Source organism: Pelodiscus sinensis, chromosome 24 (assembly GCF_049634645.1).
Source record: "Pelodiscus sinensis isolate JC-2024 chromosome 24, ASM4963464v1, whole genome shotgun sequence".
Lineage (NCBI taxonomy): Eukaryota > Metazoa > Chordata > Testudines > Trionychidae > Pelodiscus > Pelodiscus sinensis.
The window spans coordinates 8,707,012-8,722,970 of record NC_134734.1 but is presented as its reverse complement, the minus strand read 5'-3'; the positions used below and the strand labels follow the sequence as shown (position 1 = coordinate 8,722,970).

Here is a 15,959-nt window from a genome sequence, read left to right as displayed (position 1 = left end):
CTCTGAAATGCAGTTGCATCTAGGGCAGTATGGCTGGTTACAGATGGCAGGGCTGTCCCTACAGATACACAAAAGCATAGCTGCATAGGACACCACAAAATTTGGGGTCCTAAATTTCATGGTGCTCATGCAGCTGGATGCTGCGTATGGTCTCTGGCGGACCCTAGCTCTATACTTTGTCTTCCCAACCTGTGAGCTGTGCTCAGCCCTAATCACCAGGAAGCAGTAAATGGGTCAAGTGCGGGCCAGAGGAGGCTGTGCAGCTGGTGGCTGGAGACAAGCAGTGGTTTCCCCTTCAAAGTGACACTTCTCCCAGCTGACTGCATGGCAAAGATAGACAAGGCCAATATATACAGACTTCTCTGGGGGAGAGGTAGAAGTCTAGCTGCCCTTTCTAAATCTGCAATCCTACAAAGCCATTGGCTGGGGACAGAAAGTGAAGAAGGACCCATCCAGAGTCATGAGGTGAAATCAGTGGAAGCTGTACACGCGGTGCACTCCTCTAGCTGACGTACGCACTATACCGCTCTGAGCACGGTGGGGCACCCACAAGGCTGCCCTTGGGGCTGGAGCCAGTAGCAAAACTCTCTCTCCACGTGAGGGAGGGTGCGAGTCTGTCAGCGTGAACAAAAACACTGCAAGGCATCTGGACAGCACGGCCGCTGCCGCTCAACTGCCCCCTGCACACAGGTGCAGAGAACAGCAGTGTGGAGAAAGTGGCAGGGCGCTAGAAAGGCGCACAGGGCCGGCAGGCCAAAGGGGGCGTGAAGAGCAGCCAGCCCAGAACGCACAAGTCCAGCACCACATGGGCAGGCCCAGCAGGCACAGCCCCCCAGACAGACTCTGCACCTGGCACACTGAGGGACCCCCCCCCCAAACTGAGGCATTTCAGGAGCTTGGAGCCAATGGGCAAACTGGCCAGTCACACGCTGGCTGGGGGCGCTGGGAGCCCTGAAGCAGACAGGCCGGTGCCCCAAGGCGGGAGGGGAGCTGTTGCTTCGTCGGGAAGGGCGGTTGGTGACGTCGGTGGACTCCTTCGCACCCGCGGAGCTCGTGGCGCGTGCGCGTTAGGCATTTGAGAAAGGAAGGGAAAGGGAAGTCTCGCGACGCGCGCGCGGCCGGCGGAGTAGCGGCACATGCGCGATAGAGCAGCAAGCGTAGCTAGAGGACCGGGAAGCGGCGCAGTAGAAAAAGAAGGCGGGCGAAGGAGCATTCGCAACACGTGAGTGAAGGAGCATGCGCAGTAGAAGAGGTGGGCGCGATGGAGCATGCGCAATTCGAGGACCTGAGAGGCAGAGCATGCGCTGTAAAAGAGGGGCGGATCGCGGCGCGCGACTGAGCATGCGACGTGGAAGAGGGGCTAGTAAGGGGTAAAGGAAGTGGGGCTGCGCAGGCGCAGTCCGACTGCCAGGCGGATGGCAGCGGCCGGGGGCAGGAAGCCAGGCTCTCCGCGGGATGCCGAGTCCGAGCTCCGGTCCCGCCGCGTGCGGGAGCTGGCGGGCGCCGGGCCTGGCAACCGTCACTGCTTCGAGTGCGGCCAGCGTGGCGTCACCTACGTGGACATCACGCTGGGCAGCTTCGTGTGCACGGGCTGCTCTGGCGCGCTGTGAGTGGGCGGGGCCTGGGCGGGGCTTCTTGTCTCGGGCGTGCGGGGGGCGGGGCGGCATGTGCATTGGTGAGCGGGGGCGGGGCCAGGACTCCTGGGTTCCATCCTTGGCTCAGCCCGGATCTTACCCGGTGACCTCAGAGCTGCGGGGCTTCTGCCCCCTGTTGCGTGGTCTCGGGCCCGGGCGGGGCTCCCGTCTCCCCGCCGCAGCTGCTCCCCTGTCTCTAAACAGCTGCGGGAAATGGTCAGGATGCTCCAGAGGGCTGAAGCTGCCCGAGCCGAGCCCGTGGCGACCCCTTGAGACGCCTTAGCCTGGATACAGGCTGCTGAATATTTTATTGGTGGCCTTAAATAATGCAGCACAGCCTGCAGAAAATTCTAGGTCAGCATTTCAGAGGCGCTGCAAATAGGGGCATGACTAGGGCACGGGGTGCCATGGGACTTCCCAAGACTGGCCTGATTGTCCTGGAGTGTGTGTCCTGGAAACCAAGACTCCTGGGTTCTCACCACACTCTGGGCGCGGAGGGGGGCTAAGAGCAAGGGGGGCTGGGAAGCAGTACTCCTGGATTCTTTCACCAGCTCTGGGAGGAGAGGGGGACCTTGTGTGGTGCTCCCGGTCCCAGATCCTTGCTAACAATGCAGATGTGTGATTATTATTATTATTATTATTTATTATTATTATTTTGTCTTTTTTGCAGCCGGGGCCTGAACCCTCCCCATCGTGTCAAATCCATTTCCATGACTACCTTCACCGAGGCAGAGGTGCTGTTTCTGCAGTCCCGTGGCAACGAGGTGAGCAGCCAGGGACAGGCCTTTCTTTTGTGTGGCATACTAGTGCCAAGATGGGAGTCCATTGTACACAGACTCTCACCCCCTTCCCCGCACTAACCCACCAGTCCCCATTCCCATCCTAGAGCCAGGAAAAACATTCAGGTGTCCTGGCTCCCAGCCTCCTTTGTCTAACGAAGTTATGCTGACTCTAGGCCTGCCGGAAGGTTTGGCTGTGCTCCTTTGATCCCCGCACGTCGCTGCTTCCAGACTCCAGGGACCCGCAGAAAGTGAAGGAGTTCTTGCAGGAGAAATATGAGAAGAAGCGATGGTAAAAGCGGGTGAGCGTATGAGTGGGGTAGGAGGAGAGGGGGCTGTCCCAGTCTTGTGGGCTCGCTTCCTTAGGCCTATCTATAAACTGGTCCTTGGCCTCCTTCATTGCTTCACCTGCGTACAAAGGGCAGACTCAGTTCCTGCTCCATGGGGAGGAGGTGGTGCTGTGGGCAGAGAGAAATGTGGAAATGCTGGGGAGGTTGGCCTTTGAATAGAACAGGACTCCTAGGTTCCAAATCCTAGCTCTGCAGGGGGTGTCATCGATTTACTGGTCATGCCCACAGGTCATGCTGGGATGGGAGACCCCCTTTCAGTGTGACAGCCCGTTTTCAGGGTGCCATTCTCTCTCATGGATTTAGTCGCTCCGCTTCCTGAGACTGCACCTCTCTGAGCCTCGAGCATGCCTGTTTCTGCCATGGGCCTGCTCAGGGAATCTACTTGTTCTGGATCCTTGGGGCCTCCACTCGCAGCGGGATTAGTGCAGCCCTGTTCTCCAAACCGAAGCAACTCTCATCCAGTGTAAAACAGGAGGGTTTATTGAACAAAGAACACAGTATAGGAACTCTCAGGGCCTGTAGGCCTGGCCTCTCTCAGCCCAGCATGTCTGAGTCTCCCCTGCAGCTAGCTGGGCTCTTCCTGCTTCCCCTGCCCAGCCCAGCAGTCCTCTCCTTCCAGCCAAGACTCCCATATCCCTCCCAAGCCTGTGTCTTCTGTCTAGGTAACCAGGGTCACCTGAGCCCCTCGCTTCACTTCTCCTCTCTTCTGTCCTTTGTTCCCCCAGGTCACCAGGGTCCTCTCTCTGTTGCTTATTGTCATCCCAATGGCCAGACCCCCCTGTGCCATCTGAGCTGGGTCTCCCAGTCCCTAGGGTCTTCATCTTCCAGAGCATGGGCCAGGGGCCCTAGTTCTGTGCTGGTCCCTGCTACAACAAATTCCCTCCACTCAACATGTTAAATCAGTAACACCCATGGACACTGAGTATCACTCTCTCGGCATGTAACCAACAAATCTGCCACTTCGTCACAGGGTATAGAGTGATAGAACAGGAAGGCATCTCAGGAATACTGGTGCCCAGCCTCTCACCCCTCTAACCCACCAGCCCCCACTCCTCTCCCTGAGCTAGGGAAAGAACCCAGAAGAGCCTCCCTGTTCTAAACCACTACTCTCCCAAGACAGCAGTAAAAATCAAGATCCCTGGCTGCTCAGATTGTGCTGTCATCTTATTTTTATAGGCCCACAAGGTTCACTGTCGTCATAACAGGGTGTGAGTGTGTCAGAGCTGTTCCCCATTCTGGCACTCCGAATGCAGAAGGTGGGGGCCCACAAAGACCTTAAATACCTTGCCTCTAGGCTCTGCTTACAAACCTTGCCCCCTAGAATCACAGATACACTGGCTCTGAGAAATAAACAAAAGCTGCCACCATCAAGTGATTTAACCCTGAAAAACAGGAGGGAACACTTGAATTCCATCCCCGGGATACCTCAAGAGCTTGAAAAGAGAAAAACAGGCTGCAGTCTGGTAGCTGATCCCTCTTCTTAGGCAGACACACACACACACACACACGCACACCCCTGCTTCTTCCCAGGACACAAGAATCAAATCATCACCTTTAAAAAAGTGATTTTAATTATCAAAACAAAATATATACATGATAAAGTAGGTGTTACACAGCAACTAAGTAAAACAAATTAAAACACAGAGAAAATCTCTGGAAACAACTCTTAGATAGTGAATGGGGGAGGGATTCACACAGAGCAGGTCAAATCAAAAATTAAAAAAAAACCCTTGTTGTGACTAAATACACGTTTCCCTTTATTTACACACGATCCCTTCTTGGTTCAGTCTGCTTCCATGTCCCAGATTCCTTGGAAGCATGCTAATCCTGCCTGGGTTTAAATCATTGTGTGTCTCAACTATTGGCTTAACTTCCCTACACAAAGAAAGCAGGCAAGGTACCTTACACACTTCAGATTTCACGCTGCATCCTTGGTGGTTCTTCTGGTCCCCTGCCAATACCATTGCTAGCTACCCGAGTTTAACACCTTAGTCCTGGCCAACACTGCTATCCATCACAGATTGTAACACAGATGTTGAGTCACTGGGCCCTGCACCCCCATCCACGGTCAGATGTGAGACTCAGCCAGTAGGTAAAACAAGAGGTTTATTAGGCAACAGGGACACAGTGCAGAACAGACTTGTTAGCACAGAAACCAGAAGCAATCAATACAATTCATCTTGGGAAGAGTGGGCTCCATGCCAAAGGCTCTGGACCCTGTCTTTAGCCCAAGCTAGCAGAGACTAACTTCCATGCCTAGTGGGCTTGCCCTAAGCTCCTCCTCTGGCCTTTGTTCTCCTTCAGGGGCAAAAGGTATCACCTGGCCCTCCCCCCTCCCTGCTCAGGTTATGAAGGGCATGTGCTATTGTGTAGGTGATGGGGTGGGGGTAGCCTCCCTTAATCACACTCGAAATTCCCATCGCTATCTAGGTAGTGGTGCAGTGCCCAGGGAAATTGAGGCACTCACAAACAGGGTTACTATAGGACTAGAGAACTCACAAGCACCATAAGGCAAATACAATCCCCATTTTGCCACAGGGTATTGCTGAGGCTGGTGCAGGTATTCAGTCTTTCTGGCCCCCCTGCAGGTATGTCCCGGTGGATCAAAACAAAGGCACTGCCTCCCTGGCCAGCCAGAGCTCCACCCCAGAGGTGAAGCCACAGCAGGCACTTCTAGGGGACTCGGGGATGCTGCTCACAGCTGCTGGATCCAGCCGGGTAAGGCAGGACTTCTGCGTTCTTTCCCTGGCTTGTGGGGGAAGGGGCTGGTGGGTTACAGAAGGGTGCCAGGAGCCAGGACTCCTGGGTTCTCTCTCCAGCCCTGGGAGAGGAGTGGGGGCTGGTGAGTGAGAGCAGGTGGCAGGGATCCAGGGCTGGTTCTCTCCCCAGCTTGCGGGCGGGGGCTGGTGGGTTAGAGCAGGGTGCCAGGAGCCAGGACTCATGGGCTCTCTCCATGGCTCTGGGAGAGGCGTGAGGGCTGTTACCAGTTGTATGTCTCAGGGCTTGGGCCAGCCCCACCAGCCGCAGCAGCGCACCCCACAGCCAGCCAAGAAAGCCAGCACTGATCTCCTGGCGGACATAGGAGGGGACCCTTTCGCCGCCCCCCAGCCAGCACCTGCCTTTGCCATGTTTCCTGCTTTGGTGGGTAAGTAGCGGGGGTGGGGACCCACAGGGACAGCTGCTCCCTGCCCTACAGCACTAAAGTACAGAGCCCCTGTGTGGCAATGCCAGGAAGTGCAGGCTGGGAGGTGGCCAGAGATAGAGCTCAGAGCTAGAGAGCCCCTCAGGTGGTGATAATAAGTAGTGCAGGTTGACTATAGAACTCTCAGCTAAAGATGTCCCTCCCATTTGGTGATGCTGATAGTGCAGGCCAATGTTCCCCCTCATTTTTTCCATCCATGTGTGGAATACGTCTTTTTCTATGCACTGAGGCATGTGTAGATGAGTACCACAGTAGAAACACATGCTGTTGGCTGTGGGTGCTCTGCTAATCAGCTGGGTGGCATTGGAATCTCTTGTGGGCAGTTGCCCAAGTGTCAGCTTACAGGGAACGCTGGTGCAGGCAGACCATAGACCTCCCCATGTGAAAGTGCTGGGTAGTGCTGATTGACCATAGAGTTCTGAGCTAGAAAGCCCCCCTCTATACAGTTTCAGAGGAGTAGCCAAGTTTGCCTAACAGGAAAAACTTAAAAATCAACAAATAGTCTAGTAGCACTTTAAAGACTAACAGAACATGTAGATGGTTTCATGGGCAGAGCCCACTTCTTAGTGACCCAGTTCAGGTTGGGAGCTGGCTGACCATAGAGCACTGAGCTACAGAGACCCCATGTGGCGATTGGAGGTAGTGCAGGCTGGGATCTCTAAACCAAGACCCAAGGATTGTGCTTGTATTCAGAGGAGAACCCCCTCTCCCACACCGCAGAGAATGCTGGGATAGGGAGGGACTGTGGCTTGGCTACCTCCAGGCCCACTGCAGGCTTCCATTGCCATGTGAACACGCTGTACCCCCTGGTACTCCACTGTTCCTCCTGTGTCTTTTCCAGGCCTGCCTCCAGCCCACACTGCGTTTGCCAATTTTGAAGCCTTTGGATCCAGCCCGGTAGCATCAACATTCGGGGGAGGCTCGGTGCCATTCCACACCCATCCGATGCCTGCAGGTAACACTCCCCTCCCCTATGGCAGCCTGAGGCTTTCCTGGCACTTGCAGTGCCCACTGGAGTAGGTGGTGTCACGGAGTGTGGGGGAGTCACCAGGCCCTGCACCCCCATCCACAGTCAGATGTGGCTCTCAGCTAGCAAGTAGAACAGAAGGTTTATTCGTTGACAGAAACACAGCATAGCACAGACTTGTTATTACAGGAATCAGGAGCAGTCAGTACAATCCCTCTTGGGAGTAAGGGGGCCCTGAGAGAGGGCTCTGGACCCCTGCTTGGCCCCCCAAACCTGCTAGATTCCCTTCTCACTACGCCAGCTAAAAACTAACTCTCTCATCCAGCAACTGATCCCAGATCTCTAGGCAGCCCCACTCCCTCCTTTGTTCAGAGTCCCAGACCCAAGGTGTTATCTGCTGTCACCTGGTCCTCAGGACATGAAAGACTGAACATGCTTCCACAGTGAGTCATGTCCAGCCTTCTCCTCCTCATCCAGGTAGTGTTCCATTGCCCAGGGAAACTGAGGCGTGCGCACACACAGAGTTACTACACAGAGTCACATACAACACAACAAAGCAAACCGAATACAAAACCAAAGCGAATACAGTGACAAGAGGGAATACAATCCCCACTACGTCACAGGAGGCCATGGTGAACATTGAGGTGGAGAGAGGCAACAGTTGCAGCCGGTAGGCGAGAGCAAGGGTCCTGGGAGCCAGGACTCCTGGGTTTTCTCCCTGGCTTTGGGGCAGGAGACGAGGTAAGTGGGTTACAGTGGGGGAGGGAGGAGTGGCGTGAGAGGACTGGGAACCAGAGGTCCTGGGTGCTCTCTCCAGCCCTGGGAGGAAAATAGGGATGTAAAATCCCATTTAATCAGTTAAATATTGGTTAACCACCTACATGGGGGCTGGCCGGCCATAGGTGGGGCCAGGCCAGGTCACTGGTTAACCACTGACATCCCTAGAGCGAAGGAGGGACTGGTGGGTCAAAGTAGGTGGGGGGAGCCATATGAATAGGCAAAATATTGGTCTAATTTGGCTGGTATGGTTGGCCCATCTGGGGATATTCTTGGGGGAGTATTTCTGGGGGACTGTCCCCAGTCGCTACACTCAAGGCCAAGGGTCTGCTTAGCTCTGCCAGGAGAGGGGTGGGGCTGCTCTGGGATAGCTCTCTCTTAACTCTTTCCTCTCTGCTTTCTGTTCCCAGCCAGTCAGTCAGTCCCAGGAAGTTACAGCTTTGGTGAGCTAATAATTGCGGTTTGCTTTTTCCTTGTGATTGAGGAGTCTCTCTTCGGCTCTGGGAGGGGATTGGGGATTGATGGATTAGAATGGGCGAGAGAGGGGTGTGGAAGTCAGGACTCTTGGGTTCTCTCCCCTGCATGCATAGTTAACAGCAAGAATAGGAGGAGAAAAATCAGTTTGAGGTTAGTTGCTTCCCTGGCTTGCATTGTCCCCTGAGTGTGGAGCCGTGCCTACTATGGGCACCAGGGGGAGCTGGCACTTGTCTCTGCCCTCTCCTGGACCTAGAGGATGGGCATTATGGCGGTGGGGTACTCCTTCCCCCACCATTTGAGGGAGGGTGTAAGCCAGGGGTTGGCAACGTCCAGCCTGTGTATCATAAGTGGCATGCAAGATGACATTCAGTGGCATGTGGGCAAATAGAGAAAGCCCCGCGCCTCGCTGTGCAGCCAGGGAAAAAGCTGGAGCCATGAACAGCTCCATGCGTATGTGTGCCCTCCCCTGGCTGGAGCAACAAAGCAGCACACCGACACTCTGCCCGCAGGCTTTTCCTGCTGCTCCAATGGCCAGAATCTGGCCAATGGAGCAGTGGGAGGCCATGCTTGGGACAAAGCTTGAGAGCAGCATGGGGGGCAAAAGCGACCTGGTCATCATCTTGTCCATGAAGGGCCCGTTGCTGCCATGGCCATGTCCCTGCTGCTCCACTCGTGCCTCTCATGTGCTGTGCACTCTCCGTGGGGCCGCTGAAGTCTGTCATCCAGGTTTCGGGACCCACTGACTGGACTCCCTGCACTCCTGGCGAGGCACAGACTCCATTCCACACTTGGCCCATGGGCTGTTAACTTATTCTTTGTGTGGAGCAGCATCTGCCTGCCATGTGGGAGTGACTGTTACAGTAAATAAACCCTATTACAGACACTGGGGGGAAAAAAAAGTAAGTGCTGCCCAGACACTGCACCCCCTGCTCTCCCTCCGTGCTGAGACCCTGCACCCCTCCTCCCCCCAGCTCCTGCCCCCTCTCCCCTGGTCAGACACCCTGCTCTCAGCCTGCTCCTAATCTCCCACCCAGATCCTGCACCCAAGTGCAGGGAAGCATGCACACACTGCTCCTCCTGTCCCCTCAGAAAAAGCTGGAGCAGAGCCCAGGGCAGGAGACCCAGTGGGGTGCATGGTGGAGAGAGCCCCTCCCTGCCTCCTGGGAGAGTGGTGCAGCCCAGGGCAGGAGGGTTAAGGCTTGGCATAACACTTTGGAAGGGTTGCTGACCCCTGGTGTAAGCCTTGGTGAGGGTGACCATGCTGTTCCCTTCTGTGCCAGCAGGGGGTGCCCAGGTGAGCAGCTTTGGTGCCTCCTCCACCAGCTACCCTAGCAGCGGGATCCCGGAGATGGGCGCAGCACCTAGCAGGTACCGTGTGAACTCCCCTCTATGGCCCCAGAGGAGGGAGTGTATTGCTGGCATCAGCCATTATACCTTAGGCAGGAGTGGCCCAAGGTGGGCTGCGGCAGCTGGAGCCCCAGGCGGAACATGCGATCGGCGCCCCCACCTGCACGGCCGTCAATGGAGTGATGTCCTCATCGGGCGCCCCGTTGAAGACGGCACCCTAGGCTACGGCCGAGTCGGCCTATAGTCACAGGCCACCCTGACCTTAGGGACTTGAGGTGCATTATGTGTATGCAGGGGGAGGAGGGCTGCTTCAGGGACTGAGCAGGACCACCCCTGTGTGTGTGTGTGTGTACTAGGGATGTTAAAATCTGTTTATTTGTGCAAACATATAACTGCTGCATTTTTCAGTGGTTACACATTTACATGTGGGTGGGGAGAAGTGGGAGCAGTACTCACGGGAAGTGGGCTTTTAAGCTGGCTCCCTGTGAGCACCAGCTCTTCCCCTTTCCCCCAGCGCTGCTGCCTCTGTATAAGATGCAGCAGTGGAGGGGATGGTGCTGCGTGTAAGCATGTAGTCGGGTACAGGTTCATCTCCCTAGTGTATACTGAACATGTGAAAGGTTATCTGCTTACTGGTGAGAGCAGGGGGCTGCTCCAGCCCAGCGGGGGCCTGCCACAGACAGGGGCTGCACCAGTGAGGGCTAGGAGCCAGAATTGGCAGCATCCCCATCTGGGACCCAGCAGCCAGACTCAGTGCTGGGGCTGTGGGGCCTTGCAGGGCGGAGCAGTCCCCAGCCTGGATCCTACTTCAGCAGATTAAACGTTAGGTCAACCTTACGTTTCACTGGATAACTGGGATTTTACATCCCTGTGAACAGCACAAAGCATGAGGGCAGAATGCTGTCCCCTGGAGGGGGTTGTTTGTTTGTATACTGCATGGGCATCGGGGGCACAGCGCTGCACCCTGCTGAGTGGGGTGGCAGTTCTTCCCCCCTCGCCCATGGGTTTTGCTGACACCGTCTCTCCCGTGCAGCCTCTTCGGGACCCTAAGCCAGCCAGCTCTGCCTGTACCCAGCCCTGCGCCCGGCTATGGAGGTAAGTGGCTCTTGCTTTGGCTGGGGGGGTGATAGCACCTGTCGGCAGCCATAGCAATGAGCCAGCTCTCCTGTGCCTCCTCTCTTCCAGCCTCCACCAACCCCTTTGCTGTGCCTGCTGCCCTGCCTGCCCGCACCTCCACCAACCCCTTCCAGCCCAGTAGCACGGTGCCAGGTGAGCCCGGATTCCTGCCAGCCCGCACCCTACAACCACTGTGGTGGGGTCCAAAGCCGAGACTTGTGGGTTCTCTTCCCAGCTCTTGGAGGGGAGATGGGGCTGGTGGGTCAGAGGGGAGGCTGGGAGCCAGGACTCCTAGGTTCTCCCCAGCTCTGGGAGGGGAGCGGGGGCTGGTGGGTTGGAGCAGGGTAGCTGGGAGCCAGGACTCCTGGGTTCTCTCCCCAGCTCTGGGAGGGGAGTGGGTGCTGGCATGTTGGGGAGGAGGGTGCTGTGAGCCAGGATTCCTGGGTTCTATCCCAGCTCTTTTGTGCCCTGCAGATTCCAGTTTTGATGGATTTGCTGCAGCCAAAGTGGGGCAGCCCGTTGGGATCTCTACCAACCCCTTTATGGTGAGGACCAGCCCCTTCCCAGCCTCCCAGGGTCTGGGGGCATGCTGGCATTTGATGTCTTCCCCTCCTTTCCAAGGGGTTTCGGTGTCAGCAGCCCTATGGTGAAGCTGGGGCCCCTGTACCAGCCTCAGTTCCCCAGGGCAGAGCCACTGTGCTGACTCACCTGGTCACTCAGCTCTGTTCCATTGTCTGCACCCTGGGGCCCCCTCCTTGCTGAGGTCTGCGCCTCCCAGCATCTGTGTGGGCTCTCCTCGCACATCAGCTGTGTTCCCTCTCTCTCCAAGCAGCCCGGGATATGTGCCAAGTTGTGGGGTGAGTGCCAGGGATCTGATGGGCGTTATGGTGTCTGACTATGCCAGCACTTACCTGCCTGTCTGATGCTACCTGTGCCTGTCTCCCTAACCCCTCTCTCTCTCTCCTCCCCCCCTAGACGGCCACTCCGTCCACACCTTTTGTCGTCAAGCACCCAGCTACCAATCCGTTCTTATAGCAACGTGCCTGGCTCTTGGCTGGCAGTGCCCTTCCTGTCCGGTGGGGGCAGGCTGCTGCAGCGACAGATCCTCGCCTCGCTGCCCTGATGCCGCGGGGATGGCCTGGACAAACTGCTTTAACTGCGAAGGCTTATAAAGGAATCTGCTGTGGAGAGCTGGCTGTTGGAGAGAGGAATGGGGCCCAGCAGCAAGGCACTCTGGGACTTATAGTTGGGAATTTTGAAGTGGGCAGCAGTGCATGCTGGGAAAATAGAGGGGGAATGAGGCCAGTCAGTGGGTGAGCTGGCCCTTTGTGGGGTGTGGGATCCTGGCCCCAATGCAAATGGGGACTAGTGCTCCAGATGGGACCCATGGGGGGAGTTGGAGCAGGTATGCATACTGGGAAAGGGAGCACTCCTCCTCATCCCAAGGAATGGGGGCTCTACCTCTTCCCCCCCCCCCCCCCCAAGCTCCTCTAAACACAGGCTGGTCTTGGCTCTGCTTGAGTGAGAGTCTCCCCAGCCAGACCTACTCACCATCCAGCCCCAGCCTCTCTTCCTGGAGTAGAACCCAGGAATCCTGGCTCTTTGCCACCCCTCTCCTCTGCTCAAGCCCATTGGTCACCCCCCACCAGTAATACCTGGCCAGCTGGTTCTTCACAGCCCCCTGCGCCCTTGCCCTGGGACAGGGGAGAGAACTGGCCCTACCTTCCAGCACCCTCTCCTGGCTTTGCCCTTGCTGCTGATGGCCCTAGAGTCTCTTCCCCTTGCAGGGTGGGGGTAGAGGGCTGGGGAACAGCTGGAACCCCTGATCCCAGCTTCACAACAGCTGTGGGGGGGTACCAGCGTCCCCAGCACGGACTACCCCCTCCCATGGTGTGCACAAAACAGTGTGGGGGGAGCTGCTGGCCTACCAGGGCTGGGACCCCCAACCTGAGCAGTGCCTTCTATACCAGCCAGGATTGGTAGGTGCTGGAGGGAGGCACCAGACCTGCACTGTGGGGGCCAGAGCAAGGGAGGGGGCCCAGGAGTCCTGGCTCATATCCTCTCCAACCCACTGGATTCTACCTAGAGCCAGGGGGAGAACCCAGGAGTCCTGGCTCCCCCTCTTCCACCACTTGCTAATTTCTCCATCAGTTTCCTCTCCACTTGGGATCCTTTTTCAGCATCTCCTCTTCATCCTTAGGGCCTCCCCAAATGCTGCTGCTTGGTAGTTCTGGCCCCCTGTTTAACTGGCTCTTCCCTGGGGCGCACCAGTCTGTACCTCTCCCCATGGGCAGGATGTCCCCCTCCTCCCCCCCCCCCCCCCACCTCCACTGCTGCTTCGGACAAATAGCCCATAACATCAAACCCTCTCCTGCCTTTGGGGTGCTACATTTCATATCCCCCCCCCCAAATATCCAGGGCCCTGGCGTGGCTGTGCTGGAAGTATTTTTCTGAGAGAAATGTGAATGATCTTTTTAATGAGAGACATTTTTGGCGCTGGAAATGGTTCTCTCTGTATCGCGCTGTATAAATCTATATTGGACCTTTGCTGCTGCCTCTGCTTTCTGGGGAGAGGAACCAAGCCCACCATGTGCCCTCCTGGGCCAGGAACCCTGTATTTGTCCCCCCTGGGAGGGTGTCTCCTTATGAAGAGGGGCCAGTCAGCAGGCAGCCTGGGTCGGACTGTGAATCCAGCTGCTTCTGCTGACTGTTATCCTGGGGCTGGTATGCTTAGCAGCAGTCATGAGCTGGCACAGGAGTATGCTGAGCCACACTTGTGACTGCGTTCACTTGAGATTTGGCGTGCAATGCATTTGTGAGTCTGTGCATGTGCTTGTGATCCTGGGCTGTGCATCTGTGATTTTTGTATGTAACCTGGCCTGTGGTTTTGCAGGCCATACACTTGTGAACTTGCATGTGCCTGTAATTCTGTGGCCTGCAATGAGTTTGTCTGATCTGGTACGTAGGTGTGCACGCAAATGCTTGCAATCCTATGGGTGTGGGAACTTGCACACACATTGGTTCCTCATGAGAGGGTGGTTGCATGATTAGGATCTCCCTCACTCCCACCTGTGTGTCTCTCTACAGTGAGTTGGGTACTTGCTGCTGTGATTTCTTTGGTGCTTGTGAACCTGTAGACATGCAATGGTGGTGCTGGGTGTGACCTGCTGTGATCTCCCCATTAACACTTGTGTGCTGATGCCCTTGCACGTGCTTGTGATCCTACACAAGTGCTGCCACAGGATTCTACCCTGCATCCAGGAGAGCTTCTGCTCCCAGTCATGCCTTCTTAAACTGCAAATCTCTCTCAAGCTCACTGGCAAGCTCAGCTGCGGCTCTCTCCGCTTGCATGCCTGAGCTTGCAAAAAAGCTCTTGCACGCTATGGCTCTGGATATTTGCAGCATCTCTTGTCTGTCGTCTCTCCCCTTTGCATGCTTTCTGCACCTTGAGACTCACTAGTGAACTCTTGCACGATTTCTCTGCTGCATGCTCATTGGGCTTTCTCTTGTGCTGTTCTAGTCCCACCCCCAGCCACTGAGCACCCTCATACCCCTTGTCTCATGCGCACTAGCCTTATCCCCACGACTCCAGTGGGTCCCAGCACTCACCCCTGTGCCTGGCACACAGCCAGCTGACTTGATGGGCTAGTTTCACTGCACCACTCCAGCGTGCACAGGTCTGTGAGCAGCATTGGGTGTCTCACGCTGCCCTCTGCATCTGGGTCACTGAGTGCTGGATGCCCTGTGGCGGTGTTTCCTCTGCACAGGCTCACTCACACATACAGGAGATCTCTTGTACCCCTCAGCTACATCAGTTTGCAGACCTAAGCATGTTCCAGATAGGAGATGGCACCCCCTAGTGGGACCAATTCCCTGCCTTCCTGAGCTGGCCAGTCACTTTCCAGGAGCTGGTGCCCCCATATTCCCTTCCCCCTCAGCCAGCCAACCCTGGGGCATGGGTAGACACTGACTGTGTGCAGTGGAAACAGACGTGCCCCTCAGATGCCGAAGCACTGTGGCAAGGGGCGGCCTGGCCTGTTTACCTACAAACAGTCGGGGTGGGAGGTGAGTGGTAAACAGCAACTGTACCAGGTTGACAAAACAGATGGAGAAGCCAAACTGTCTGCGTGGGGCTGGGGCCTGGCCTGTGGGTGCAGCGGGACTGGCCTCTCCCCTGGCTTGACTGGGCCTGTGGACAAAGGGCAGAAAAGAGAGGCGCAGTTAGATGGTGAGGAGTACCAGCTACCCTCTAGCTGCTGCTGTATCTTGCTTCTCCAGCACAGGCCCTCTGTGCCACAGGTCCAGGAGGCTTGGCTCGAGCGCTAGATACCTGGTGTCTGCTACACACACGTGGCCACTGGCTCACCGCAGCAGCCAATAAGCCAGCTCCAGCTGCTTGATGGCCTAGGCTAGCCCCTCACTCCTTGAACCCACCTATGCTCATTCCCTTCCCAGAGCCAGGGAGAGAACCCAGGAGTCCTGGCTCCCAGCCCCCCTGCTGTAACCCACCAGCCGCCTCCTCCCCCAGAAGTGCCACCGCTGACTCTGGTGTGTTGGGCTGCAGAGCGCCTCCTGGTGGTGTGGTGAGGATGTATCTGCCATCACAGCCCTGGTGTCTTCATAAGCTGGTGAAAAGGGGTGTGGCAGCCAGAACCAGGCCCACTAGCAGTCCCGACAAGTGGCCTGTCAAGGAGCTCCTGGAAGGAGAGAGAGCGTGTAGTGGGGGTCAGAGAGAGGGACCGCAGGGGAGTAGCAATCCTGCCCTGCCCTGCCCTGCCTCCTACTTGCCTTGCTCCCTGCTAGTTCTCTCCCACCTCCTGCTGAGCTTCCATTCCCCTTGCTGAACCTCCTTGCCCTGCCCCCATGTCACTTCCTGCCCTAGGGTGCCCACCTGGGGTACAGCAGGCTGACAGTCAGGCACTCAGCCAGGCAGAGCCATTTGGTAGTTATGGTGATGCTGCCCATGGTTGCTATGGTGATGGGTTCCAGGAAACCCTCCATGGCTTCCAGAGAGAAGATGACCCCTACAAAAGTGGGGACAGGTAAGGCTGGATGCCTGGGTCCCATGCCTGGCTTGCGGCGGCGGGCTGGGAGCCAGGACTCCTGGGTCTCCTGCCAGCTGTATGCCAGCTCCTTACCTGAGAAACCCACGGCACAGTGCTTCCAGTGCCGGGAGTCTCCCCGCAGAGCTGCCAGCCCTGCATTCAACCCGAGATGTACCAGCCCCCCCAGCAGTGTCATGGCCCCTAGCAGCCAGCCTGCCTGGGCGCTGCCCACCCTCGCCTCCAGCACTCCCCCCAGCCACAGCAG

General features: G+C 56.7%; 1 protein-coding gene and 1 long non-coding RNA gene across 8 annotated transcripts; one reads left to right on the top strand and one right to left on the bottom strand.

Annotated features, from left to right (window-relative positions):
* The first annotated feature begins 1,376 nt into the window (after window positions 1-1,376).
* On the top strand, window positions 1,377-13,196 carry AGFG2 (ArfGAP with FG repeats 2). 7 transcript variants are annotated; one of them, XM_006114654.4, is made up of 12 exons: window positions 1,377-1,606; window positions 2,305-2,398; window positions 2,590-2,705; window positions 5,352-5,481; window positions 5,764-5,908; window positions 6,807-6,920; window positions 8,120-8,152; window positions 9,467-9,554; window positions 10,567-10,628; window positions 10,719-10,802; window positions 11,124-11,194; window positions 11,625-11,837. In XM_006114654.4, exons 1-12 carry the CDS (start codon window positions 1,416-1,418, stop codon window positions 11,682-11,684), a joined length of 1,188 nt encoding a protein of 395 aa, XP_006114716.2. In that variant the 5' UTR covers window positions 1,377-1,415; the 3' UTR covers window positions 11,685-11,837. The 7 variants fall into 7 exon arrangements, with proteins under 7 accessions (XP_006114716.2, XP_006114714.2, XP_014424820.2 ...); XM_006114652.4 differs by lacking the exon at window positions 11,124-11,194 and having other exon boundaries at window positions 9,470-9,554; window positions 11,625-13,196; XM_014569334.3 differs by lacking the exon at window positions 11,124-11,194 and having other exon boundaries at window positions 11,625-13,196.
* A 1,503-nt stretch (window positions 13,197-14,699) lies between these two features.
* Window positions 14,700-15,940, bottom strand: LOC112544370 (uncharacterized). Its single transcript, XR_012897545.1, has 4 exons — window positions 15,788-15,940; window positions 15,541-15,673; window positions 15,159-15,346; window positions 14,700-14,838 (listed from the first exon to the last, which is right to left on the bottom strand). It is a non-coding gene; the product is annotated as an uncharacterized LOC112544370 (long non-coding RNA).
* Between the last annotated feature and the right edge of the window lie 19 nt (window positions 15,941-15,959).

What these genes read in the sequence shown, in the direction of transcription:
- AGFG2 (XM_014569334.3), top strand. Translation starts at nt 1,416, where the DNA reads ATGGCAGCGGCCGGGGGCAGGAAGCCAGGCTCTCCGCGGGATGCCGAG. An exon ending in AAATATGAGAAGAAGCGATG is followed by an intron (nt 2,706 to 5,351) that starts GTAAAAGCGGGT and finishes GCCCCCCTGCAG; the next exon opens with GTATGTCCCGGTGGATCAAA. An exon ending in CAGCTGCTGGATCCAGCCGG is followed by an intron (nt 5,482 to 5,763) that starts GTAAGGCAGGAC and finishes TGTATGTCTCAG; the next exon opens with GGCTTGGGCCAGCCCCACCA.